Consider the following 24,556-nt stretch of genomic DNA (forward strand, 5'->3'; position numbering starts at 1 on the left):
TGTAGTATATCCTAACACTAAAATACCCTTGCGAAAAGTGTTCTTATTTCAAGCTTGGGTTTTGTAATGATACAATAGGCAAAATGTATTTTAGATATAAGATTATCCTAGGGGTGTGATATGAAAATAATAGGCAAAATGAAAGAGTCCAAATATAAATAGCTCAAAGGCGGGTATTAATTAAAATTTAAAATTTCGCTCGCAGGAATAGGATTCCAGCTGCTAATTGAATTAAAATGATGAAGTGATACGTCTATGTAATGCAGCTGGTTACTGCTCCATCTACAAAACTTTGGTTTTCTTCACCATTTGACAACTCTCGAAGATCCTCATGTGAACTAATCAACCTTAATTGTCTCCTTTTTCAAATGATGGAGCCAAGTAGCTAAATGGTATTGAGCTTTGCTGCACATTACAAAGTCTTTACATACAAGATCGTGTATAAACAATAACAAACTTTTTAGCGATTGGAAACGCCGCAGCCACCATGGAGGCACGCCATTGATAGTTAATAGAAAAATGGGATATAAATACAGAAGGGAAAACAAATAATATGAAAGCTATGAACTCCTACTTCTGTTATTATATTTAGCTTCCAATTTAGTGCCATCTTTTAGTATTCCTTGAGCCTCATTTTCCATTCCAAGACTAAGAAGAGCAGCAGCTTGCAGATAGTATGCAGTAGGCCACTCCGGTGACACTACTCGTGCCTGCATGGCATCTCCTAGGGCTTCTTGCAGCATGTCGTTCATTAGATATGATAGACAACGCCGTGCTAATACAGTGGGAGAGGTCATTGTTCCACCATCAATAAACTGCAAAATGTGACAAAACAGTAATTATATTTACATTTGAATATTTATTAAGCAAAGTAAATTAACATGGACAGAAGGACAGAGATTGAAGATACTGCAAGGTTAATATGTGATGGCAGATTCGGTGAGTAACATTTTTCCCTTTCCTGACTAATCCTGTCTAATCTTAGAGCAACAAATGCTGTCTGATTATCGGTGTAAAGGAGATTGAAATCTATATTGCACTCTTAATAAGTTGCTACAGAAAAGAGGTTAAGTGAAACATTAAGTAAACACGACACAAAATTTCTCATGAAATGGAGACAGTGTAGTTAAACATCACAAATGTTATTGCATATTGAAGAAATGCCAACTGAACACAAGATTGATGCAGTTTGAATAAACCTGAGTATAGCAAACAGTTGCAGTGCCAAAGTCTTTTGCTCGAAAGGCTATGTCTCCTTGCTTCTTACAATTCAGAGTCTCCTGCATTTTGTCAGTCCACAGCTGGAAAGAGAGCTGCAAGTTGAGTAAGTTAATTAATGTTCCATCAGTTTGTCTACACAATGGGGGAAGTTTGATGTGAGAATATTTTTCCACTTGGGCAAAAATTCTACTTCACATCAATAAATAAAAAAGTTACGAAATTATTGCATCGCATCAACATACAGCTGAATACGACCAAAATGGAGAATTGTTCACAAGAAAGAGTAGCATTTAGAATTAAACAATTATCCAATTACTGGGAGACAATGATAGTGGTCTCCTCATGTAGTGACATTAACAACGACATATCCAGGATGCTGGTAGCTAAGGGTGAGTTTATGTATCAATTTTCACAGATACAATAGTTTACAAGCTGCTAGTTGATTATTCCTCCATTTCACAGATCGATAGACAACTTCATATGCTACCAGTTTATTATGCTTCACTATGAAATTTCCAATTCAATAGCTTCATTAAGCCAAATGAAATTGTCTTATGCATGGAGAAACTATATTCTGTGGCTAAGGTATATTCTGTTTCTTTGTCTTTTTCAGCATACAGTATGTTCACAACTCAAGAGTTTGAGGAGCTAGAATATGCTGGTAGACTGGAAAAAGCTACATATGATGGTCAATCTTATCTGTAGCTTCATGAAGATGCTTGAAGAAATTTGTGAGGATTATAAAAAGAGAAATATGCAAGTTCATGACTCATGAGGGTAAGGGAATGTATGTTCTCTCGGTCTCCTACCTCACTGGCTACTCTATCATCATCCTTGTATCCAACCTTCTCCAACATTTCATGTATACCAGTAAGGTCTACTCTGGCACAAGCTTCACCAAGTGGAGATAATGGAAGTGTTTGCATTGAGGTTGCTGGACCATGTGGAATGCCCATTAACTCGTATGAAGGAACCTGGCAAATGATTTAGGATGAGAATAGACAGATAAGTTTGTATTTTCCAACCAGAAAGCCTTACCTCCACATCTTTCTGAAGAGATGTAAGAGCAGTCACCAATGACTTAACATTTGGCCTGTCCCGAGGTTCAAATTGCAAGCAACGAGAAGCCAATTTCACCAACTGAGTTCCATCAGCATTGGAGAAATGCCCCTCCAAGCAGGAATCCATTATCTTTAGAAAATTCTTACCGTTGATCAGATCAAGTGCCTGCAGCAATAGACTTTATGTTAATCTTTTAACAGTTGAAGACAGCACATTAATATTATGTGTTTTGTCCAAAGTTGACATTGAGGCAAGCTAAATTCCTAATAAGATAAAATGTAATATTGAATAAATTCTAACAAGTGAAAAGTTAAAGTAATGGAAGGTTTTCAACATTTCAGCATTTTGAGAATATAGAGGAAAACATCTTGCTGCTTGAATGCCACTACACAACAACTTGGAAGCAGCAATAACAAAAGTATCTCTGTATGCTATTATTGCATTAGGATTGAGCTACAGAAAAGGTCATTCAAAAAGTATGGGAAGGGAAGAACTTACATGGCTAGGAGGAATATGCTTTCCACTTAAAAGATCAAGCAAAACAGTTCCAAAGCTGTAGACTACACTCTCTGTGATCACTCTCCCTGCCATGAGTTAGTACGAAATAAATGATTGCTTCGAGCCTTGAACAATAACAACTTACTTTGCATGCACATCATATACTGCATTCATTTCGATACTGCTAAATGAAAAGGAAAACAAGAAACTTCCTGGCAAAACTATAAGTATCCTCTTCTTGCTCACAGGCAAGAAACTCATTTGTTGAATGGGCAAAACAGTGGGGTCAAAGAAGGTCCGGCTAGGTTCATTCAGAATTTGAAACTAGACATGCAAACATATTTCCTTTTGGGCCATATTCACATACACCAAGTCAACACAAATTAGATTTATAGACACATTCAAGAACTCCAACATCACAAATTTAAACCTTCCAGACTGCTTCCAAAAGGCCATTTACAGAACCAATATATGTTCCAAGAACAAGAATTCAGAAGTATACCGGTCCTAAGGTACTCTGGAGGCGTGAAGGCCAAGTTAGTGCTATAGCTCTTCCCATCTCTACTATTCTTCATGAGGCCAAAGCAAGACAACCTGGGATTGCCATCCTAACAAAACCAAAACAATACGGCATTAAACAAACATAAGAAATCCATCAAAATAACGCAAAGAACACTAAACCAGCAACAAACCCCCAACCTGATCAAATAGCACCCTATACGCATTGAGATCATGATACAAATTTCTCCCCTTGCAACTACAATACTCCAACGCGTGCGCCAGGTGCAATGCAACCCGTATCCTCATCGCCCAACCCAGCGGTTGCGTCTCCCCTGTCACCAAAAGAAAACACCATTACTAGCAAAATTATAACTAAAGATATAACAACTCGACAAATGGTGATCTAGAAGCAGTTGCATACAATGGAAGAGGTGCTTGGCTAGGGTTTCATTGGGCATGAACTCGGCCACCAAGAGCCTCTCATTCCCTTCACAGCAGAATCCGATCAGATTAGCAAGCCGATCGCTCCGCAACTGGCCGACGGCCTTCGCCTCCTCCTACATCAACGCTATTAGAACAATGTAGAGGGCAGAGACGCCATCCTGGGAGAAGAAAAGAAGCAAATTTACTCGGAATTGGCGGGGATCAGGCCAGGCGGATCTGTTGAAGCGCTTCACCGCGACGACGCGCCCGCCGTCGAGGAGGGTGGCGCGGTAGACGAGGTTGGGTGCCTTCTCCCCGTGCTCGGAGACGATGCGGTCGGGGGAGAAGCCGTCGGTGGCGGCCCGTAGCTCGTCGAGGCTGAATTCCGCGAATGCTGCGATCCCATCTCCATCTCCGGTGGGTTCTGGTCAACAAAATCTATATAGCCTTAGAAGAAGAAGGAGAAGACGAAGAAAGAGAAGAAAGAGATGGGCTTTTACCGAGATCGAAGGAGCCGAGGACGGGAGATTTGAAGTGGGGAGGCCACCAGCAGAGAGAGTACTTGGAACAGCGAACTCCCATTGTTTGTTTGCTTGTTTGCTTGCTTGCTTGCCTGCCTTGCTTCTTCTTCTTTCTTTCTTTCCAGTTTTCCACTCTCTAGCTATAACTCACTTTTCTATTTCTTGGTATTTTCTCATTTCGAACCCTACCTTCTATATTTATTGCTATTCACGCCCCATACGTTCGCAATTTATAATTCTGCCAGGTGCGAAATGAAAAAAAAAATCCCTTCCCCTTTATTGGCATCACTGCTGCACTACCGCCGTCCGCGTTTCCCTCTTTGCCTTTTCCTCTTCTAATCAAGATGTCTTAATATAATTAATTAGTAGTTAGGCAAGGTGTCTTATTTTGTAATCCGCTATTATCTTATTCAAAGAGCCGAGTCAATGGACTAGAGCTCACTTAGCCCTTAATTAAAACTTCAAGGTGTTTCCGGTCGTAGGAATACTATAAACTCTTAGCTAGTAAAAAGATAAGATCAAGTCTCTCGTTCCGACGTGCATGTTATTTTTCTATATAAAAATTTATTCAAAAAATAATAGGAGGGAAAACATACTTTTAAGTCTCGTAAATTACCCTAATTAATTTTGTTAATCTTATTATCCTAGGCTCTATTTAGTGGGTGGAAATTAAGATCACAAAAGATTGAGTTGAATAAAATTAAGATGACATTTATACTCCGATCAAATTGTTGTTCATTCTTGCATGAGAATCTTTAATGGTACACTCATGCCCTAATTTTATATAGGAGGATGCAGCTGGAAACCATTAGTTTACACAAGATTACGTATAAGATGCATGCAATCATTGATAAAAATGTCCAAATTGAATGCCAACTAGCCATGCCAATCCTCAACTAAGACTATTAATTAATATCACCTACTATTTATAAAGACCCACAAGGCATATACAAAGATTATTGCTACCTCTTCTTGCTTAATGGATTTTAGTGCATCTAACCACCTTCTTCAATATTAAGTTTCATTACTTTACGTATGAGTAACATATATATATATATAAAGATATTATCAGGCATGTTAAGAGGCCTTCAAAAAAAAGAAAGCAAGTTATTAAATAACGGAGAAACAATATATATTATTCTAATTCGATATTCTTCAAAGTATTATTTATTTATTTTTTCTTTTTCTTTTTTTGAGAGAGAAGAAGGGTTCTGACCGGTTATATATATTTATTAAATAGAAAGTTAAAAGGAAAAAGATATAAGAAAAAAAATGTTGAGCTACAGAGAGGTACAAAAGCCGAGTACATTGCTCAACTGCATCTTGTAACTCCTACTTTGCATTAATTTCTTCCCTCGTGTGATCTTAATGCTCATTTCATATGACTGCAATAAATAAATATATATATATATATATATATATATATATCTCACGCTTTCCTGTATCTCGATGAGCTCCTTAATTACCACCACGAGGCTTCTCCTCTCACCATTAATGTTATGCATCATAAATGTGTATATATATATATATATATATATATATATGTGGGTTTGGGTTACTAAGTTGCGTAAGCCACCAAAGATAATGATACTATTTGCAGCTTGCAATCGCCTGCACTGCAATGCGTGACATCCTGGAAATCCAAAGTTGATCATTTTCCACACGCAAGCACGTAGAAATTGTTAGGAAAGTAATGGGGGGGAAATAAGAGAAGCAAAGTTTTATGCCAGTCTTATCGTGTTTCCTGTCCTCCTGTGATTTTAATTATTGCATCCCCCCACCACCATCACTAAGGGGCTCAAGTGAAATAAAAGATTGGAAGGGAGGTGCAAATTGTAAGAGTGTATGGCATGCATGAGACTATGAGAGTGATCATAATTGCATGGCCCTTCTCTCTCTCTCTCTCTCTCTCTCTCTCTCTCTCTATCTGTGCTTAGCTTTAATATGGAGATGGGGGAGAGGAATGATCTGCATGTTAGAATTGGTGTGGTATAGAAAAGTAGCTTAATTAGAATACTCTATTTCAGTGTCATTATAAACCCTTTTCGGCCTAAAATCAAACTATCTGACTTGTAACTTAGACTAATGTGAAAATGTTGACATAGAAAATATAAATTATTACATGCCCTTATAATATTAATGGTTTGGACAAATATGAATCTTCTACCTATATTTGTAAGATAATTAAAAAATTATTCTATGATCATATTATTAAAGATAGGTATTTGTGATAGTTAAATAATAATTAGAAATTAAAGTTTTTAATCTTGGACAGGAGAAACGTAGAATAGATTGAAAAGTGTATTTTATTTTAATTTGAAGAATATGATACAGAAAGAAAGTAAATTTAATTGAGAGGAGAAGGGTAATTTATGATAATTTTAATATTTATTATAGTGGGAAAGTTATCTTTAATAAAGGTTCCAACACCCAACTATTCAAAATCATTATTCCTCCTGACAGCGTTAACAAAAGTAACAAAATCCCAGTGCTAATTCAAGAACAACATGAAGAATTCTCATTAACAGAAAATTCCGAACTAGACTCGGAGATTCCAGTCAAAAAAAGTCAGTAGCATTACAGTACAGTGATTGAGTTTTATCAACCTATGACAGAAATTATTTTAATAAATTTTAATCAAACGTATAGATATAAACAAGTATGGCCGGCCACAATTCTTACCCTATTCAAGCATTTATCTCCTACTCAAAAGGCAATGTGTCTAGTTCCAAGAAACACCCTTCTCTCCATGGGTACACAAAGATGAGCATGTTTGCTTTTGTTACTGCTGCTGGGCAAAGGGATTACAAACGAGTAGGGGGAGGGGGGACAAGGAGAAGTGGAGAGCTCACCCCACGCTCACATGATGTGCACGCCTTTTAGACTTGCATTTAATAGTCATAGCCTCAACAGCATCATAAAAGAGAACACCACCACCATCATGAGAATTTAAGTGTGTGTTCATTCTATAATTAAGAAAGAAAACTTTCACACGCTACTTTAATTATTCCGTGCATTTGGCCATGACTGGAAATATATCTATTGATAGGTTAAAACCTCTGCTCCTTTCAATGTCGACATAAAAATTCGACAAACAGGTCAATCTCAATTTTTTTTATAAGACAAATTAAATTTATCATTTTTATATTGAGTTGATACGATTCGACCCACCACTATTTGTTATAAAAAAAAAAAAGTTATTGACTCAAGAAGAAACAAAAAAAATAGTTATTTTTATCTTATTTTTTTTCTGACGGCCTTGTCATTTTTCTTGCTTTTGAGAACATAGAACTCTCATAATATGTCACTTGACAATGGAATATTGAAGCAGCTACATGCTCCCCCTTCTCTTTATCTCGTATTGAACACACTTCGACTCCTCTCGGAATAAAAACTATAACATTGAATGCCGTATGAAAAAAATGAAATATGAGATGATGACTTGTGACCATCATTCTCCATATATAAAACCAATAATACATGATACAGTTTGTGAGTATCCAATTCTCTTTCTTCCGCACCACCATCCGTGTCTCTGCAAAAGCACATGAAGGAATTAGCTTTTAACTGCAACCAGACACCAGACAATGCTAACAGAATTGACCATAGAGACGGCAAAAGATTTGAAGCTTGTACCTGACACAGAGACGACACAAAAGATGCGGTTGACTTGACCAGCATTTGCAATGGGAGTCTCTGATATCTAGATCCACAGGACAAGGTTGACTGCAATCATATTGACCAGTTACCATACCGGACAAATAAAGGAAGATTACTAAATAGCTCTGACAAGCTTAAAAACAATGGAGCCATGTGTGATTGTCACTAGACATCATGTGGTATGCACCAGGGATGGTCAGAGGCATGGAGCTCTCCATGTGCCTGCTGCTTCATTCATGCATTTAAATTATCATCGCAGATAAGAGACGAAAGGTTTTGAGATGCATGGAAAAGAAAATTACAGGATCCTAATTCACATTTTACAGTGTATTATGTGATCAATCCACCAAAGCAATTTACCAGGAAGAAAGTAAGATTTACCACAAGCGTATCACCTGAATTACTCTAATAGAGAGTCACCATTAAACTTATAAAGAGGTAATTAACATAGTGCAAAGAATAGATCCAACTATGGAACATACTACATAAACCACCAAGAATACAGGCAAACCTCCAAATCCATAAGCCATGGGACAAAAGATAGCTCAAGCCATGGAGAATTCTGAAGAACAGATGGGGATAGTACATAGAAGTAAGCTTTCCTTTGAGAAACACAACTTTTACAGGCACAATTCTGGTACCCTTACAGTTGAACTATGAGCACCCACCAGCAGAACCAGTAGATATCGTAGAACATACGCAGCATTCCATCTGAGGCTTTGAGCTTAAGGCCACACAGGTCAGTTGCATCCCTCATCGGATTCTCCTTTGAGAGGAACATCAACCATAAAAAAAGCATCAATCGTCTATGTACCATTTGTTGTAGTATCAGAATGGACGTGATTCACATCCTCTGCATGCTTCCCATTCATTTGGGTCCGCTGTCTCTGAAAGGATGTGGATAAAAGTTGAGATGACAACTCTCAAAGAAAAATTAAGTAAATGCATGCATCATATGCTGATAATAAGAACCTAGAAGATTAAAAAAAATTGAACAGGACAAATTTATCCATTAGTAATGCAATCACATGTTCCATGTGACAGGTAATAGATACTAAAGGCTGAGTGCTTGATAGAATGAGTGATTTTGTTAAGATGTTTAAGCAACCGAGCAGGACAGCCAAAAATAGTTTGATGCTTAATTATGTTAGAACAACAAATTTGTCAATGAGATTAAAGTAGTAATGTTTAGAAGATGCTCCATCTTACCCAATCGGTAGAATCCCCAGAATTTCCATTTAACAACTTATGGTGCTCTTCTTTCAGTTTGCCCTCTTTTTCCTTGACACTTAGTGGAAGCAAAGGGAGCGACCCACTTGTCCGATCTGGCATTTCTGTGGGAAGATAAATGACAACTAATGATCGAAATTTTAGAATATAGTGCACTTTATAGTTTCAAAATCCAAATGTACCTGGTAGTTTCTTATCAATAAAGAATACCACTAAATTCACCGTATACCTGCCAAATGAAGATAAATTAGAAAAACAATAGATGACACAATAAATTAATACTCCAGTGGAAAATTGTGTCTCCTACCAAGCAACAACAACATCTACTGTATAATGCTTGCGAGAAGCTACTATAAGCAGACTCTGAATTACAGCCATCAACCATGCAAGGAGCTTTATGAACCTGAAAAAGAATTAAGAGAACGTTATTAAGAAAATTTCTAATATTCAATTTCTAGTAAAACAATCAATAACTAGGAAATGTCAAATATGTCGTACCTTTTAGATCCATACTTCTGGTACGTAAGCACAAAAGTCAGAGTAAATATCATGTGGGATGAAAATATCAAATCACCACAACCATATATAACTCCATGGGGAACTGCAAATTGAAGTTGGAGGCAACATCTAAATATCAGGCACTATATGTTGTAATATGATCAAAATGGGGAAGAAAAAGATCACCTACAGTTAAGGAGGAGAACTTCAAGTACGGTATCCGGTGGTGGCAGTCTGGCAAGCTTTGAGCCCTATACAGAAAGCCAAAAAGTGTACGATTTCAAGTGGTTTTCTTATATGTTAATAAGTTGACAAGTAATTCTGCTATCAAACTATTACTAAATTGTTGATAAATAAATGTTACCTCACGACAGTGATAATTAGGCCCAGGAAGTTGTGTGGAATAGAATGTAATTATCCGTAAAAACTGAGAAGCCTGTACGAAACATATTCCATCCTTGTTTAGTAAATGACCGAATAGGACATAAGAGTAATTAGACAATTGCACTTACAACTAAAAAGGCCAACACCCTGCGCCAGAGTAGAACAGTGTAGAAACGTTTGCTATGATAAACAAAAGGATGAAACGTCCACTGCAATAGAAAAAGAAACAATGTCATGACACCCACGAGTTCAGAATTATATAAAGCCTGCAAATGTAGAAAGCAATTGCCAATTGGATAGAGAACACCACGTCTGGTTGCAAATAAAGTAAAGAAAACAATAGTACAAGACTGGGAACATGCTGAACAAACTCTCCAGAAAGATAAGCACAAAGTTTTGGAAAATCAAGAATAGAACCATAGAAGCATTTTGATTCCAAAGTTACAAAGTTCAATTCAAACTACAAACAAAATGCAGAGACTAAAAATAAAAAACAAAATTAAATATAATAGCAATGAGAAATGCCTCATGCAGAACCTTTTCTGTACTGTTTTACTTTAAAAAAGGAATTAATATATAGGAGTCTAATGCTCTATAGGTCAAATACTTTACATCAAAGTTGCAGACTTTCGACAGGCGATATATGGAGCATCGGAGCAGGTTCATTTATTTTCACAACTAGAAGCATCATTAACAATTCAATTCATAATTTTCCTACATAAATTTTAGGGCAGTAGCAGATTCACAGCAAATGCATATATAGTACTTCCTTCTAACAGACGCCATCAAGTTTTCTCAACAAATATGATGCCAGAAGAATCAAATGATAATCTATGGCCGGTTGTCACTTGCAGACAACCCTCCAGAAAACAGTCCCCCAATGCAAACAGGCAAGGGGGCATGCGTTCAACTTTTGATACCAAGTGGCACATGAAGTTGATACTTAGTTGTAAAAATATCGATTCAAGGAACTGACTGGAGTCCTCTGTAATTCCTTAAAAATCATGAAACAGTGTCTTGAAGAAACAGATACACATTTATTCAGGATACGAGTCTGATAATGGTAGGGAAAGAAAATCATTAACACACAAGTCATTATATTACAACACTATTTTCAAAGAACATCTCACATCACCCTATGAAGATTTTATTTGGCATAAACTAACTAGAAAATAATAAATAGCTACACTAATAAAAGAAAACAATGAAAATGAAAGGAAGTGAGAAATATACCAGTAGAAAAGAAACAAAGATGAAAGTGAACAGGCTCTCACTGACGTAACCTCTTTCTTTTCCAAGCTCCTAAAATATAGCATAGAGAGCAGCAACATGTAAACTGAAAAATTCTGTGGTTCTGCATCTTTAAAGGAAAAATAATTGAACAATAGAACTCATGCATACCGGAAGGACCATGAATCCCAAATCCTGGAGAGTTGGACCAGGCCGATGTAAATAGTGAACTCCTCGGGCAGCCAAACCATGAATATACTAGTCATAGGAAAAACCATTGCAAAAATCCTGAAATTAGTCTTTACTAAATTAACAAACAAATATCAAAATAAAGTAAACTAAAAGAACATAATATCTCAGACTAAAATAGCTGCTTGGAGTCTTTGAACTACAACATAACTGTGTACCAAAAAAGTCAGAACCGGCTCTACTTTTAGACTCTTAGTGAAACTTTACTGTCTTAATCAATAATCGATCGACTGAGCTACTGCATATTTAGTTTCTTAATATTCTCTTAACAAGATTATAGTATAGAGACAGATTCTCCAATTGTATCTGTTGTTACTGTTAATATGAATTAGCAAATAATAACACAATAATCAACTCGAGGGGGGAAGAAGAGAAAAATAAATAAATATGTATCAGGTCCAGAGAAAAAAAGAAAATTAATATGCATCATCCCATATAGAATCAAAGGCAGGGGAGTGAAATGGCTAAAACTTAAGATATGGGCGAGATGTTGTAAATTAGGGAATACATAATAATACGTACAAAACATAATAGAAATAGGACTGTGCCTATTGATGGTATCAGATATTATTAAGTAATTGGGTACAAAAGAATGTCCAACAGTTTGCAATATTTCGAGAAACAGGTCTACTAATTGCATATTCATACCATACCACGTTATAGGAAAGACTCAGATACTCCTTGACTTGTATAATGAACAAATAATTTCTCAACTTTCCTCTAAATTTTCTCTTAACTATAGTGTCTTCATGTTCTAAGAACAAATTAAAGGCTCCTCGATGAGTTCTTTCCTGAGTTCACTGAAGAAATTATTCCCTTGCTTCTCTTGCATTGGCATTGGTGAGAAGCGCTGATAAGTGCTTCAACAACTTAATTAAAATTAGAAAAATTACTTCTGCTACTTTGTAGTGCAAAACATTCTAAACTATTTTTTTTCTCCCTTCTGAATAGTGAAATATAAACGATTGAAGTAACCCAATTTTTGCATGGTAAGTATAAACAATTCCTTGGTAGAATGGTAGTTTTAAGTGACTTAATCTTCGCTAAGAAGAATATGAATCAGCTTAAAGAGGCCAGGTGCCTCAACATCAAAAAAGAGGGATCTCAGGGAAAAAAAAGAAGAAGAGCAAAACATCACATTGGGCAATCTAATTCTTCTATCCCATCTTTGATCTAAAACTAAAAAGTTCCGACGTCAATATATTTTACAAGGCAGATTGAGTTGAGCCTAACGAGAAAAACCATCGCAAGATTAAAAAAAAGAAAAAGAGCACCAAATTGGACGACAACAAAAGTGAACCAGATCAACAAGACCATCAAGAAATATATATTTTTTTTAAAAAGAACGAAATCCATGTCGAAAATTACCTGCAAAACTAGGCCTGCAAGAAGAAGCCTCCACTTCTCCAAAAGGATTTTAACCTCCACCGCCGTCTCCATCGAAACCCTCCTCCATAGCTGTTACAAAGAAATAAAGAGGGATTACCCCAAAGATTCCCAAAAGAACACCAAAATCGCCCCAAAATTAAAAAACCCTCAAGAAAAAGGAAAATTAGAGATTAAGACCTTGGAACCCTCGCGAGCAATGTAAACCGTCATGACTGCTTCTTCTTCTGCAAATACGAACAGAAATTGCTCCCATACTACATCAACATCCACCCTTTGATCTCAACATCCGGAATGATGAATTTAAATTCCCTTTGCGTATTTTATTATCAAATATGGCAAGAAAGTGCCCTTTATTCTTTAAAATTGGAGATCTCTCCCTTCGGATCGCCGCTGACGGTTAGATGAGAGCGCTGAAGCGGCGTCCGGAGGGGAGAGAGAGAGAGAGAGAGAGAGAGAGAGAGAGAGAGGACCGGGTGGGGATTGCGCCTCCGGGTGCGGTAAAAAGGAAATGAAAAGATTAGGGCTTTTTTGTAAAAGTGACGTGATAAAATACTATATTTTCAAACTAATTTTTTTGGCCCATGAGGTTGATTTTATCTGCGTTTCTGCCCCTGGCCAGCTATTCTTCCTTCCTTCGGACAGTTTGCACATAGCACCCTATATTATAAACTTCTTACGGTTCAAGCCATATTTTATTGTTTCTTCTTGAAAAATATTTATTTAACGTCTTGCCTTAATTTTAATTTATTTTATTTTTTAAAATAATATTTTCAAAAATTTGAGGTTCCCTTATTAATGACTATAATAAAGTTACACATTTTCATTTATTAATTTTTTTAATGTTTTATATTTTCTTTTTTTTCTATGCCACTCATATTTAAATTGTTATTCTAATATAAGAGTATTTGAGTTAATTATGTCTACATTCCTGAAATATACTTGGTTTTCACCCCCAAACTTTTTTTAGGTTATAATGTCTCATCTCTTTATTCTACCGCCCACTCTTGCTCTTACCATCGGCGAGGTACACTACTGTAAGGCTCGCTCTGTATGGGACGGGGGGCCAGCGACGAGCTTATTATCATTGCCCTCCCATTTGTGCGCCGCTTGATACCTACCAAGGTAGAAGAAACGAGTAGAGAACGGAGAGAGGAGAGAGAGAGAGCAATTATATAATTTACTATTTTAATTAATTTATTTTAATAATATATTAATTAGGGTTATAATAGCTATTGGGTGCATTTTGTCATGATCGTTTGACTTTTTACTCAGATCCAAAATTTAGAAAAAAAGACATTGCAACCTAAAACACAGTTTAAAATGTAACGATAAAAATCGGGTATAATTACAACGGTGTAACTACAATTAATCCAAATTCGTAAGTACGGGGGCATCCGGGCTTGTTGTCAAAAAGAAAAAAATGAATTAGTCTCTTTAGTAAAAGAAAAGGACTCCTTTACAAAAGAAAATTGATAAGATAGAAGTTGAAATGAAAACTTTCAAAAGGTGAGGTGCTTCCTGCAAATTTCCCTACAGTTTTCTTCTAGTTTGGCTGCTGGCCAAGTTGGACTTACGCTAGTGGATGTTAATGATGCTTATGATAGGGGAGGGGGTCCCACTCGATAGAGGGACCAGATTGGATTTGCTGTCACCTCGTGGGTTGCACTCAAGTGAGGGAATTGGAACCCCACTTTATTAACATTTGAATATAATATATAGAGCCTTACGAATAAAAAGGACTGTTTGATTGAATTCGGCAAACATTTGGGGCTGATTTGAAAAAAAAAGAAAGTAAATTTGTTTATTCTCGTTGCTACGAATCTTGTTCACAAGTTTGATAGAGAAGTCAATGAGGGTGATTAAAAGGACTTCCATCTGAATCCTATGCCATTAGGTACCAGTGAAAGTTAAGATTGGAAGTTTGGATTCATTTAACTTGGTCAAACCGCCTATTTTGATCGTATATTGATCGTTGGAATTTTTTATACCCAAATCCTTGCTGATTGGATCGAATCAAGTTTAAATGAAATTATATATTTGATCCGTTTTTCTGGTAGATGTATAATTGTACGTAAACCTGCATGATTTTTTTTAATTTAGTTATCAAAACTATTTTAATTTAAATAGTTTTTTAACAGTCATTTATTATATAAATGAGTTAAGTTAATTATATATGCAAGATGATATTAATACTCTAGAGTAATATTTCTCAATTAAGATAAAAATTAAATAGGGTCTTTTTAAAAAAAATAAAATTCGAATATCCTCCCACTTCATACAAATATATATGTACTTGGGAATTGGGATGATAAAGAAAATAAAATGTAAAAATAAATATCTGAAAGAGAGAAGGTTTTAGGGGAGGGGGTGCGACGCGGTGCCACGTGGCGCCGGTTGGATGTAGTCCGTACTTGGCCGGCAATTTTGGAGAAATCGGAGGGCGAAAACGGAAGATACGAGATTTGTACCTCCACGCACCGATTCAGCCGCCCGCGGCCGCCCCCACGTTCTTCGCGCCCTTGTTATGCCCCAACAAAATTCCATTCTTAGCCCCCTACAACGGTCATTATTACGATTCTACCCTAGTATTTCACAATGTGTGGCATAGCATCTATAAATACTTTGAATAAAACTATAATAAATATTATAATATTTTTTAAAAAATGCACTATAATTTTCATTACTTATTATTCACACCTAACCATATGGATATTAATTATTTAACTCTTACATCTTGCTTATAACAGCTAAAAAATATTCGTTAAATTAACTATATATGTAAAATTATCATAATACTCTTAAATTTAGTATTCTCTCTGTTCATCACCTATTGTGTACAAGTAAACATAAGATAGTCAGAAAATTATATATATATATATATATATATATATATATATATGACAATTTTAATTGTGTTTATTCTAATCTTATGATCCTCTGTATTTAATTTTAGACACAATTAAGACCGTTAATATGCGTGATTAATATATTGGCACCTCGACGAGTAGGCCACGCAAATTTACTCTTATTTTTGACATATTCTCTTTCCTTTCAACGTCAAACTTAAAACTTTATTAGCTCTCTAATTAGGATGGTAAATTTAAGGTTTAATTACTACGATCTAATATATTATTACACCTATGAAGGTTGACAAGTAGAATTGTGTAATTGTCACTAAAATATAACACCGAGATTTTAATAACTAGTCCCACAGACTAATTTTATATTTTTATCTTTTAAAAGTATAATGTGGTAGTATAGTTCAAGGGTATGTAATACAATAGAGAATTAATTCCATGTGGAATTACTACCTTACCTAAAAGTCTTTTAAGTTAGGTTTGGAACTCGAAGAAGTTTCAAGAGGATAAATAATTGAGTAACCACAAAACTAGCTCGCTTTGTCATTTATCAAAGTGGCAATAATTCTCTTGTGAAGAAGACAAATGTTAGGGTCACCTAATTAAGTTCCAACAAGCCACTTATTAACCCTTTTTAAGACATGCAAGTAAAGTATATATATTTTTCTTTCTTTACTCTAAAAACTTAACATAATTTGAATTCATGAGCACTGCTCCGTTACCATATTAATTCACTACTCTAAAAGTTTTAAAACATTAATTATTCTTTTTCCACGTAATTGATGTATGTGGATGTAACTTCTAAATGCTAGTCAACTTATCCTAGCTATTAATTAGCTTTAAGAAGGCCATGAAGCAATGTTGGCCGGCGAGGGTCGGCACCTTGTAACTTAAGGCATGCATGCATGATGACTTGATCATGAGCTTGGAGATTAATTAGTTGTAAGCACTTGTATTACAAGAATGGAGTAAGTGGGTGGTCACACATGCTTTTGCTTGAAGCTTAATTTATAGAGAGTGACCTAGGCATATTACATAGCTAAAAGTGTCATATATTGCACTCCAAATTAGTTATGACTCTAATACTCTATGGGTGAATATCTCAAGTTTGATATACATTTTAGAGTATATAGATTGAACAACTGGGCAAAGATGCCTTCGACTAGTAGTCAGGGTTATCGCCTCTCTAAAACACAATAATTAAATATAGATGGTCTTAGAGAAGAATAATCGAAAGTTTAAAACGAAAATAAGATGTAGAATAACATACATGGCGACGTGCGTAATTTGAACTTGGTGATTCTATGTCGGATGGTGCATGAACAGCTAAATATCTCTGCTCTGCACTCAGTTGTTGTTGAACTATTGATTAGGGCAAGAGTAGAAAACTAACCACGATATCCTCGTACTGTTTAGAATTGTCGGAGTAAAGATATGTGTGAGTGTGAGTGTGAGTGTGTTCCAATCTGATGGGGTTCGAACTCAGTGTCATCTTCTTTTATGTGTGTCCTTCGGGCTTTGTATTTTGTTTTTCTTGCTTTGTTGTAGGTTTATTATCAATTGATTTTAGGAGCCTTTTATTGGCATCAGTTGATGATTCATGCTTAACTCTCTCGCTCTTGGGGGTTCGCAGTGTTGTGTCTTTAATTCTCAAATTACATCTGAGAATCCACTAAAAGCTTTGCATTTTATTTGTGTCTTTGAGCTTAGTACTTTATTTTTATTAGTCATATAATGTAGTGCAATAGCTAAATACGAGACTTTGTGTTAAAAAATATTGTCCTATTCTCTCTCTCTGTGTATCAAGTTTGAGATAATGGAACTATCTGCGGCCTTTCCTCCACGTAACACACAAATTATAAAAAAAAAAGTGTTGGGCGAAATCGAATTCCTGAAAAAGTTAGACGCTATCTAATCGGTCAACGGACTCCAACAGTCAAAATTAACAAAAAAAAAAACAAATGACGACGTCCAATAAAAGCAAATAATGTCAACGCCCCTTTATTTATTCCAAGACTTGCTAGGTTGAACGAAAGGGAGTAGCACATCGTGCACTCACGACTAAAATTAATTACACATTTCTTGTTTTCCTAAGAAGACTATATTACTTTGCACTTCAGCGAGGATGGAGTAACGAGAAAGGCGAGGAGTGCTTCTTCATAGCTTCCCCCTATCTCATTCCAGGTTAACATTCCCCCCCCCCTCTTTCTCTCTCTCCCTCTCTCTCCATTAATTCCAATGAAGAAATTATGCCCAAATTGGGACCGAGAAGATGGATTGGATACGGTGCTAGAAGTCCCAATCCCTGAGCCTGACGAGACCTTCTTATCAACTGGCAACTCCAAACCTACCAAATCCTGGCGCACCAACATGAAGGCATGGCTGCGTTTCTATGCCGGCCGACACCCGCCGTATTCGCTCGATGGAGAAGCCGACCTGCAGCTCATGCTCGGAGTCGTCAGCGCGCCGCTCGCGCCGCTACCGATCGAAGACTACCAAACCATCGCGTCCTGCGACGTGAAAGAAGGCCCTCTTGTAAGTCTTCTCACTTATAAAGATTATTGTTTAAGAGTTATATAAGGAGTTAACACGTAGGGGTATCAGGACAGATCTAGCTAAACTTAATGCACATCTCTTTCTGTAGACGGAGTCGATGGCGAAGTACATACTGCGGCAATACATCGCGGCGGCGGGAGGGGAGAAGGCGTTGAGCTTGATGAGCAGCATGTACGCCATGGGGAAGGTGATGATGAAGTCGTCGGGGAATGGTAGCTACGGCCATGGCAAGGGTAGTAGAGTAAATTTTAGCGGAGGGGAGATGGGTGGGTTCGTTCTATGGCAGAAGAAGCCGGAGATGTGGTGCATGGAGTTGGTGGTGGCCGGCTGTAAGATTAGTGCCGGGAGTGATGGGAAGGTGGCGTGGAGGCAGACTCCATGGCAACAACGTTCACATGCATTTAGGGGCCCACCACGTCCCCTTCGTAGATTCCTCCAGGTAATTTACAAATGCAACCTTTCTTTCATATTTTTTTCCTTACTATAGACTATAGTAATTAGGATTAATTACATCTAAACTCTCTAAAATATTGCCTATTTTCTTATAGATCCTTTTACGACGATATTAACAGAAAATGTTAAAGAACTATTTTATCTTTTAACCTTTTTTAAAAGAAAAAAATAAGGGTAAAATGGTCTATAAAATGCACAATCATATGCTGGTATCGAATACTATTATTTTTATCAATATCAATGTGCTGGAGAGCAAGAGGTGTGCATGATATATGACACAAACTTTTCTCTTTGACCAACCCAACTGCTAACTCCAGTCTTTACATTAAATATGTGGTCGGTCATGTATGAGACAAAGTCTATTTCTAATTCACACCTACTAAATTAATTAGTAACTTAGTTAAAATGATGCACATTTTTCAACACCAACCAACAGGCAACTCCAGTCCTTAACATTCACTTTACCTTTACAATGATTCAGATCATATAACATCTTCCAACACGAACAATAGAAAGAAGAATTATGATTTACACCACCTTGTGTTTTGTTTTAATTATCATTAGCATATAATAGGGTGTTAAAAACAGTAAAATCTTTTCAGAAATTTCCTAAAAAATATTAAATACTCATATATACTGCTGCATATCCTTCATGCATGATTCGAACAGGGTCTGGATCCCATCTCCACCGCCACGCTCTTCTCCCACGCCGCCTGCATCGGCGAGAAGGCGATCAACGGCGACGACTGCTTCGTCCTCCAGCTCGACGCCTCGCCCGCCGCCCTACGCGCCCGCGGCAGACGCAACGCCGACGTCGTCCGCCACACCGTACGGGGCTACTTCAGCCAGAGGACTGGCCTCCTCGTCCAAATCGAAGACGCCCACCTCGTCCAAATCAAAGACCCCTCGACCCAAGAGATCGCCTACTGGGAGACGAACACCGAGTCCTTCATCGACGGCTACCGAGTGGTCGACGGCGTCCACGTGGCGCACTCAGGGCGGACCACCGTGTCATTGGTGAGGGTCGGCGAGAAGGGGGAGGGGAGGACGAAGTCGATGGTGGAGGAGACGTGGAATATAGAGGAGGTGGAGTTTAATGTAATGGGGTTGAGTTTGGAGTGCTTCTTGGCTCCTGGAGATTTAGAAGAGGAAGAGGAGGAGGAGGAGGAGATGGAGATGGATGAAGGTTGTGACGTAGCGTTAAACAGTGCACGTCCACCTCTTAGGTTTCAGGTTGGTGGTGGTGTTCGTATTGGACCATCACAGGTTGCTGCAGTTGATAGTGATTCGTAAATATTATTGGCAATTTTTAATAATGTCATTGAATGCTCTGGTTTTGGTTCATAATTAACTGTACTAATGATGCTTACCAAAATCGATCTGTTAGATGAATTTTAACAAGATTAACACTGAGAATACCATTTTAGAGCGGGTGTGATGGTGACAATTGGACGGATTCTGATCCATGTATCAGTACCCATCCAACAATGACGTATATGAACAACAACGATTAGACCTCGTATGATCACAACCATCAAAAGTATATGATCAATGCACTTGTGTGCCTAGATTTAAGCAGTGGGACATTATATTCTTCGATGGGCTATTGGGCTTTGCTTGTAATTGGGGCCAATTCAATGTATTCAGCATTATATATGTCTGGACACTAGGTGGCGTTTAGAAATAATATAACTCCTAAATTTGGTTAGCTACAGTTATTTCTTAAACTTGAATAAGATAGTTTAAACTGATTTTTTTTAATACAATATTTGAATGTGAACCAATTTAGTGATCATAATTACACTAAAACATGACAAAAAATAGTAAAATTTACAAGATATAAGCAAATGACCAAAATACTCACACACTGAGAGGGGAAGGAAAGCAAAGGTAAAAGTAGTAAATAATTTTTGTTGGTAAATATAAAATAGTAGATGAATGAGAAGAATGCATTTAAATAAAAATATGCTCAAACGATATCCAAACAGGAACTCAGTTGGTCATCAGGGGACCGATAAAAATCTTCTGAAAAGGGGGCGGGCAAAGAGGATGGATAGTTATTAAGTGGCCTTGAGTTGTATTTAGTCCTTGCAGTGAGTAATTCATACTAGGAACAAATTAAAGTCTCACATGGGCTGTGCTACTTATTCCTATTTGGCTGTACCCTCTCTCTCTCTCTCTCTCTCTCTCTTTCTCTCTCTCTCTCTCTCTATATATATATATATATATATGGGTATGGGCTAGTATCATTAACAGAGCTTGCAGATTTCACGTCTCTTTTCTGTTACAAGTAAAATATTTGTATATATACAAAGTTAATAGATAGGTACACTAAGATCTGGGAGTATGATCTCCATCACATCATGTCATAGACCACCATCAACACCCCCCACCATTGGACATGCAGCCCATCATCATTATGCACTCGGTCTAGATATGTAAGGCTTTCAGCATGAACGTGACGAGCACATGGGTGGGCCTCATGCATCCCATCACAACTCACAACATTTACATGGATGCCCATCACATACCTAAGAACGTGTAGTCCACTCAAGCAACGCATGAACCTCCCCACAAAATAATAAAAACAAAGCAGAGAATATAATACAGGGGCTTGTCTTTTGCAATGGGAGTTAAAACTATAATTCCTTCCTACAAAACTCCCCAACGAAGGATAAAAATTTAACCTGTCGGTCAAACTTTGAATAGGGTCCGGTTCGAACAGTAGGTACGGCAAACAAGCCTTCACGCAGAAGGAAACACCACCCAGATTAAATTTAAAGTAAGAAAGACAACTCCTTCATTAATAAAGTGACAAATTAAGAGAAGACAGGTTAAAGAATAGAAGCATGAATTAGAATTCAGCAGTCAGCACCCAAGTAGGAGGAAATGCCAATAACCACTTGCTCAATATTACATATAATATGATTAGGATTACAATAAAACCAACACTGCTTGCTAATAAAGATCCTTCTATAGCCAAAACAAAACAAACCTAAATGCTTATTATTTCTCGAGCCCACCCAAGCTCGAATCCTTTGCAAGTAAGAAAAAAAAAAGCCTGCAAAAAGCGAGGTCTAAAGTTGGTAAACATCTTGGAACTAAGAGTACATCTTATTGCAAAAGCACCCTTCGCTTATTTCTTCTACCATCTACCATTCCTCCTCAAAGTAGTGAACTTCATCAAACATCACCTCTCTTTGCCAAAATAAAACCAATATGTAATCCCAAAAAAGAACATCACCACCAACTAAAACAACAACAACAACAACTACTACTACTACTACTTCATTTGCTATGCTAAACCTACTAATGAGTAACTAAACAAAGAGGTTAGTATGAGGAGGCACGAAATATCGATTAATAAGTCCATTCTTGGGGGAGACGGATCTCATGAGCTGGCACAGGGTGGTGATTGGTTTGGAGATGGTGGTTGCTCCGCTTCTGGTGGGATTGCATGGTGGCGCTTCTTCGACCCATTAAAGCATCTGCGTTGGCGACGGATTAGGACTTGATAAAAAAAAAGGTTTTTTCTTGCACGGAGGCCCTCGTAAAGTCTATTATTTGCATACCGTGGTCTAGAACAAAGCCTCCAGGGTAACGAGGCTGGGCACCCAACTCCTCCAGATTCAAATTAAGCGTTTGGACAACTCTGGCAGGAAGAAGCACGGTGGAACAAGCTGCAAGAAAGCCAAAAGAATGAATTAGGATTTAGGAGCACACTGAAACTTGTAGCCTAACAGAGAGGACCGAATAATAAAATAAAGCAAAACGAATGACTAACTTGGTTTTTTGCGGGGTTCTGTTGGGGTTCCGGTCCTCCGCGGTAAGAAGACCCCGGTGCCGGCAGACTCACGTTTGGCGCCGGCGCCGGAGAGGAAGACAGCTCGCATCCCGGAGCTCGGCTGGGTTTGCTGTGGCTTCTGAAGCGGAGGCCATGCGGATTGAGACAAACCCAAAGGAGCAGATGCCCTGTTTTGCCTTCCCCACGCGAATTGCTGCTGCTTTAGCAGCTGCTGCTGCCTCAAATGATGGAACTGAACAGCGAGAGTAACACAACATTCACAAAACGGTTTACAGAGGCATTTAATCGAACAGCCCGCAGGCAACAAGAGAAACCCACCTGAGCCGCTTGTAACGGAGACGGCTTTCTCGTTGGGTACAAGAGCTCGCGGCTTTGAAAGCTTTGTTGGGTTTGGGCCACTTGGCTGTAGTTGTTTTGCCTCAACCGCATCACCTGCCCAGCTGCTTCGTACAGCAGGTCTAATGGGTCTTCTTTTGGCTTCTCGAGAGGAGAAGTCGGTGGAGAAGTCACTTGAGAAGGGGACCAGCTTCCCATGGCGGAGAGGGTAGATTGCGGTGAGCTCGCCAGTACCTTACCCTTCAAATAGATTCAAATCACATCAAATTAGCCGATTTCAATAATACCCAGAAGCCAAAAACGCAAGAAGAGGCCAAACACCAACAACCAACCTGCGGTTTCGCCGTGGCGAAGCCAGAGAACTCCTTCCCGTCGTCAAGGAGGAATGAGTGCGCCATCCGCCGCGTCAACCCGGCCATGTACTCCTCCTCGTCGCTCTCGGTCCCCGTCACCGACTCCACCGGCGTCACGGACTTCTCCTCCTCCACAAAGAAGTCGTCATCCAGGAACTCCGACGGCAGCCAGAACTCGGCGTCTTCGAACTCCTTCGCCATTCTCAACCGAGACCCCAAAAGAGATCAGAGGCTAGAAATTACCGCAAAGCAAAGGAAAGTAGAAGCAGGAGAAGAAGAAGAAGAAGATGAAGAAGAGGGCCGTGGTTTGCGCCAGTTGGGGTTTCGCTGGTTGGAGAAGAAATAATAATAGCAAACACTTGGGCGTTGTTCCCCCTCTCCTCTGGCTCCCACTCTCTTGGGTCCCTCAACAAAGTTATATAACAACAGGGAAAGAAAGCCCAAGCGACGAGATTTGAGAAAAGCAAGAGGGCTTAAAAGAGAAGGAAACCAAACCTAGCGATCTCGGTTATAACGGAAAAAGAAGAGGAGAGAGAAAGAGAGGAGGGGTCACTCTTCTATTTCTTAATAAATAAATTATTGAAGGGGTGGGGGGTTATAAATAAAAAGAAATATATAAGATGATGAGAAACTGAAGCCCGTTGATTAGAGTAGTAGACATTTGTCTCTTTATCCATCATACGTGCCCTATGTTTCTCCCTTGAGTATTTATTAAAGGGGCCGCAACTTTACTTGGACGGCCGCTGATTAAATTAGTAAGTAAGTGAAGATCGTAATTGTTAATTAAGAGGTTAAATGCGACACGGAAGGTACTGCAAGATTCTTATTAGGGAGAGTGGAGGAAGACCTGAATCCCCAGAGAAGTACGAGGAAAATAAAGACAAAGTATGGTACCGTCACGTAAAAAATGCTTCGCTCCATAACTCGCGCTAGGAGTAACCGATGCGAAACGCCACACACAGAGAAGCTCACAACGGCAGTTATACAACTGTGCAAAGGGGTCGGGTCACCGTCAATGCACTCACCGCGACAAGGATAACCTACCTTATCATGGGAACACCAATTTCGTTACTTTTGGATTAATCCTCTAACCTCCTCTTGTTTGTCGAAACTTAATAGAAACTTAATGGGGACAAAATTACAAAAGATTTATTAGAACGAATCTTAATACCATAATTAATATTATAATATTATAATTATAAAAAAAAATTCTGTATATAGGGTGAATGGGTAAATGTCAATTAAGTAATTATCTTTTATAAAATAAAAATGAAAGTACTTTGGAGGGTGATATATGTATAATCGTGTCAGAGTGCCAGAGGGGCGACC

The 24,556-nt window shown here is 38.0% G+C and overlaps 4 protein-coding genes and 1 long non-coding RNA gene across 5 annotated transcripts; 1 reads left to right on the forward strand and 4 right to left on the reverse strand.

Annotated features, from left to right (window-relative positions):
* Positions 1-372: 372 nt before the first annotated feature.
* On the reverse strand, positions 373-4,577 carry LOC140798845 (serine/threonine-protein kinase BSK5-like). Its single transcript, XM_073152927.1, has 10 exons — positions 4,206-4,577; positions 3,912-4,129; positions 3,704-3,839; positions 3,481-3,614; positions 3,284-3,389; positions 2,782-2,867; positions 2,260-2,448; positions 2,031-2,195; positions 1,200-1,313; positions 373-815 (listed from the first exon to the last, which is right to left on the reverse strand). Exons 1-10 carry the CDS (start codon positions 4,285-4,287, stop codon positions 561-563), a joined length of 1,485 nt encoding a protein of 494 aa, XP_073009028.1. The 5' UTR covers positions 4,288-4,577; the 3' UTR covers positions 373-560.
* A 2,863-nt stretch (positions 4,578-7,440) lies between these two features.
* Positions 7,441-8,282, reverse strand: LOC140799294 (uncharacterized). Its single transcript, XR_012110974.1, has 2 exons — positions 7,863-8,282; positions 7,441-7,761 (listed from the first exon to the last, which is right to left on the reverse strand). It is a non-coding gene; the product is annotated as an uncharacterized lncRNA (long non-coding RNA).
* Positions 8,278-13,365, reverse strand: LOC140799293 (phosphatidylinositol:ceramide inositolphosphotransferase-like). The gene is made up of 12 exons (XM_073153549.1): positions 13,044-13,365; positions 12,846-12,935; positions 11,400-11,486; positions 11,232-11,300; positions 10,127-10,207; positions 9,979-10,050; positions 9,805-9,865; positions 9,615-9,717; positions 9,424-9,519; positions 9,299-9,345; positions 9,096-9,220; positions 8,278-8,773 (listed from the first exon to the last, which is right to left on the reverse strand). Exons 1-12 carry the CDS (start codon positions 13,074-13,076, stop codon positions 8,693-8,695), a joined length of 945 nt encoding a protein of 314 aa, XP_073009650.1. The 5' UTR covers positions 13,077-13,365; the 3' UTR covers positions 8,278-8,692.
* Positions 13,366-17,832: 4,467 nt separating this feature from the next.
* On the forward strand, positions 17,833-20,049 carry LOC140799077 (uncharacterized). Its single transcript, XM_073153221.1, has 3 exons — positions 17,833-18,259; positions 18,369-18,719; positions 19,403-20,049. The coding sequence occupies exons 1-3, from the start codon at positions 17,963-17,965 to the stop codon at positions 20,024-20,026; spliced, it is 1,272 nt and encodes a 423-aa protein (XP_073009322.1). The 5' UTR covers positions 17,833-17,962; the 3' UTR covers positions 20,027-20,049.
* Positions 20,050-21,623: 1,574 nt separating this feature from the next.
* LOC140798709 (uncharacterized) lies at positions 21,624-23,709 on the reverse strand. Its single transcript, XM_073152715.1, has 5 exons — positions 23,207-23,709; positions 22,857-23,114; positions 22,518-22,770; positions 22,306-22,413; positions 21,624-22,221 (listed from the first exon to the last, which is right to left on the reverse strand). Exons 1-5 carry the CDS (start codon positions 23,426-23,428, stop codon positions 22,094-22,096), a joined length of 969 nt encoding a protein of 322 aa, XP_073008816.1. The 5' UTR covers positions 23,429-23,709; the 3' UTR covers positions 21,624-22,093.
* Positions 23,710-24,556: the final 847 nt, after the last annotated feature.

Source organism: Typha latifolia, chromosome 12 (assembly GCF_019914945.1).
Source record: "Typha latifolia isolate L0001 chromosome 12, TyphaL0001v2, whole genome shotgun sequence".
Lineage (NCBI taxonomy): Eukaryota > Viridiplantae > Streptophyta > Magnoliopsida > Poales > Typhaceae > Typha > Typha latifolia.

What these genes read in the sequence shown, in the direction of transcription:
- LOC140798709 (XM_073152715.1), bottom strand. Translation starts at nt 23,428, where the DNA reads ATGGCGAAGGAGTTCGAAGACGCCGAGTTCTGGCTGCCGTCGGAGTTC. An exon ending in CTCCGTTACAAGCGGCTCAG is followed by an intron (nt 22,771 to 22,856) that starts GTGGGTTTCTCT and finishes CTCGCTGTTCAG; the next exon opens with TTCCATCATTTGAGGCAGCA. An exon ending in AGGCTTTGTTCTAGACCACG is followed by an intron (nt 22,222 to 22,305) that starts GTATGCAAATAA and finishes TCGCCAACGCAG; the next exon opens with ATGCTTTAATGGGTCGAAGA.
- LOC140799293 (XM_073153549.1), bottom strand. Translation starts at nt 13,076, where the DNA reads ATGACGGTTTACATTGCTCGCGAGGGTTCCAAG. An exon ending in TTGCAGGCCTAGTTTTGCAG is followed by an intron (nt 11,487 to 12,845) that starts GTAATTTTCGAC and finishes TCCTATGACTAG; the next exon opens with TATATTCATGGTTTGGCTGC. An exon ending in TATTGATAAGAAACTACCAG is followed by an intron (nt 9,221 to 9,298) that starts GTACATTTGGAT and finishes ATCTTCCCACAG; the next exon opens with AAATGCCAGATCGGACAAGT.
- LOC140798845 (XM_073152927.1), bottom strand. Translation starts at nt 4,287, where the DNA reads ATGGGAGTTCGCTGTTCCAAGTACTCTCTCTGCTGGTGGCCTCCCCAC. An exon ending in AGCATATTCCTCCTAGCCAT is followed by an intron (nt 2,449 to 2,781) that starts GTAAGTTCTTCC and finishes CTATTGCTGCAG; the next exon opens with GCACTTGATCTGATCAACGG. An exon ending in CAACTGTTTGCTATACTCAG is followed by an intron (nt 816 to 1,199) that starts GTTTATTCAAAC and finishes CACATTTTGCAG; the next exon opens with TTTATTGATGGTGGAACAAT.
- LOC140799077 (XM_073153221.1), top strand. Translation starts at nt 17,963, where the DNA reads ATGAAGAAATTATGCCCAAATTGGGACCGAGAAGATGGATTGGATACG. An exon ending in ACGTGAAAGAAGGCCCTCTT is followed by an intron (nt 18,260 to 18,368) that starts GTAAGTCTTCTC and finishes CTCTTTCTGTAG; the next exon opens with ACGGAGTCGATGGCGAAGTA. An exon ending in CCCTTCGTAGATTCCTCCAG is followed by an intron (nt 18,720 to 19,402) that starts GTAATTTACAAA and finishes TGATTCGAACAG; the next exon opens with GGTCTGGATCCCATCTCCAC.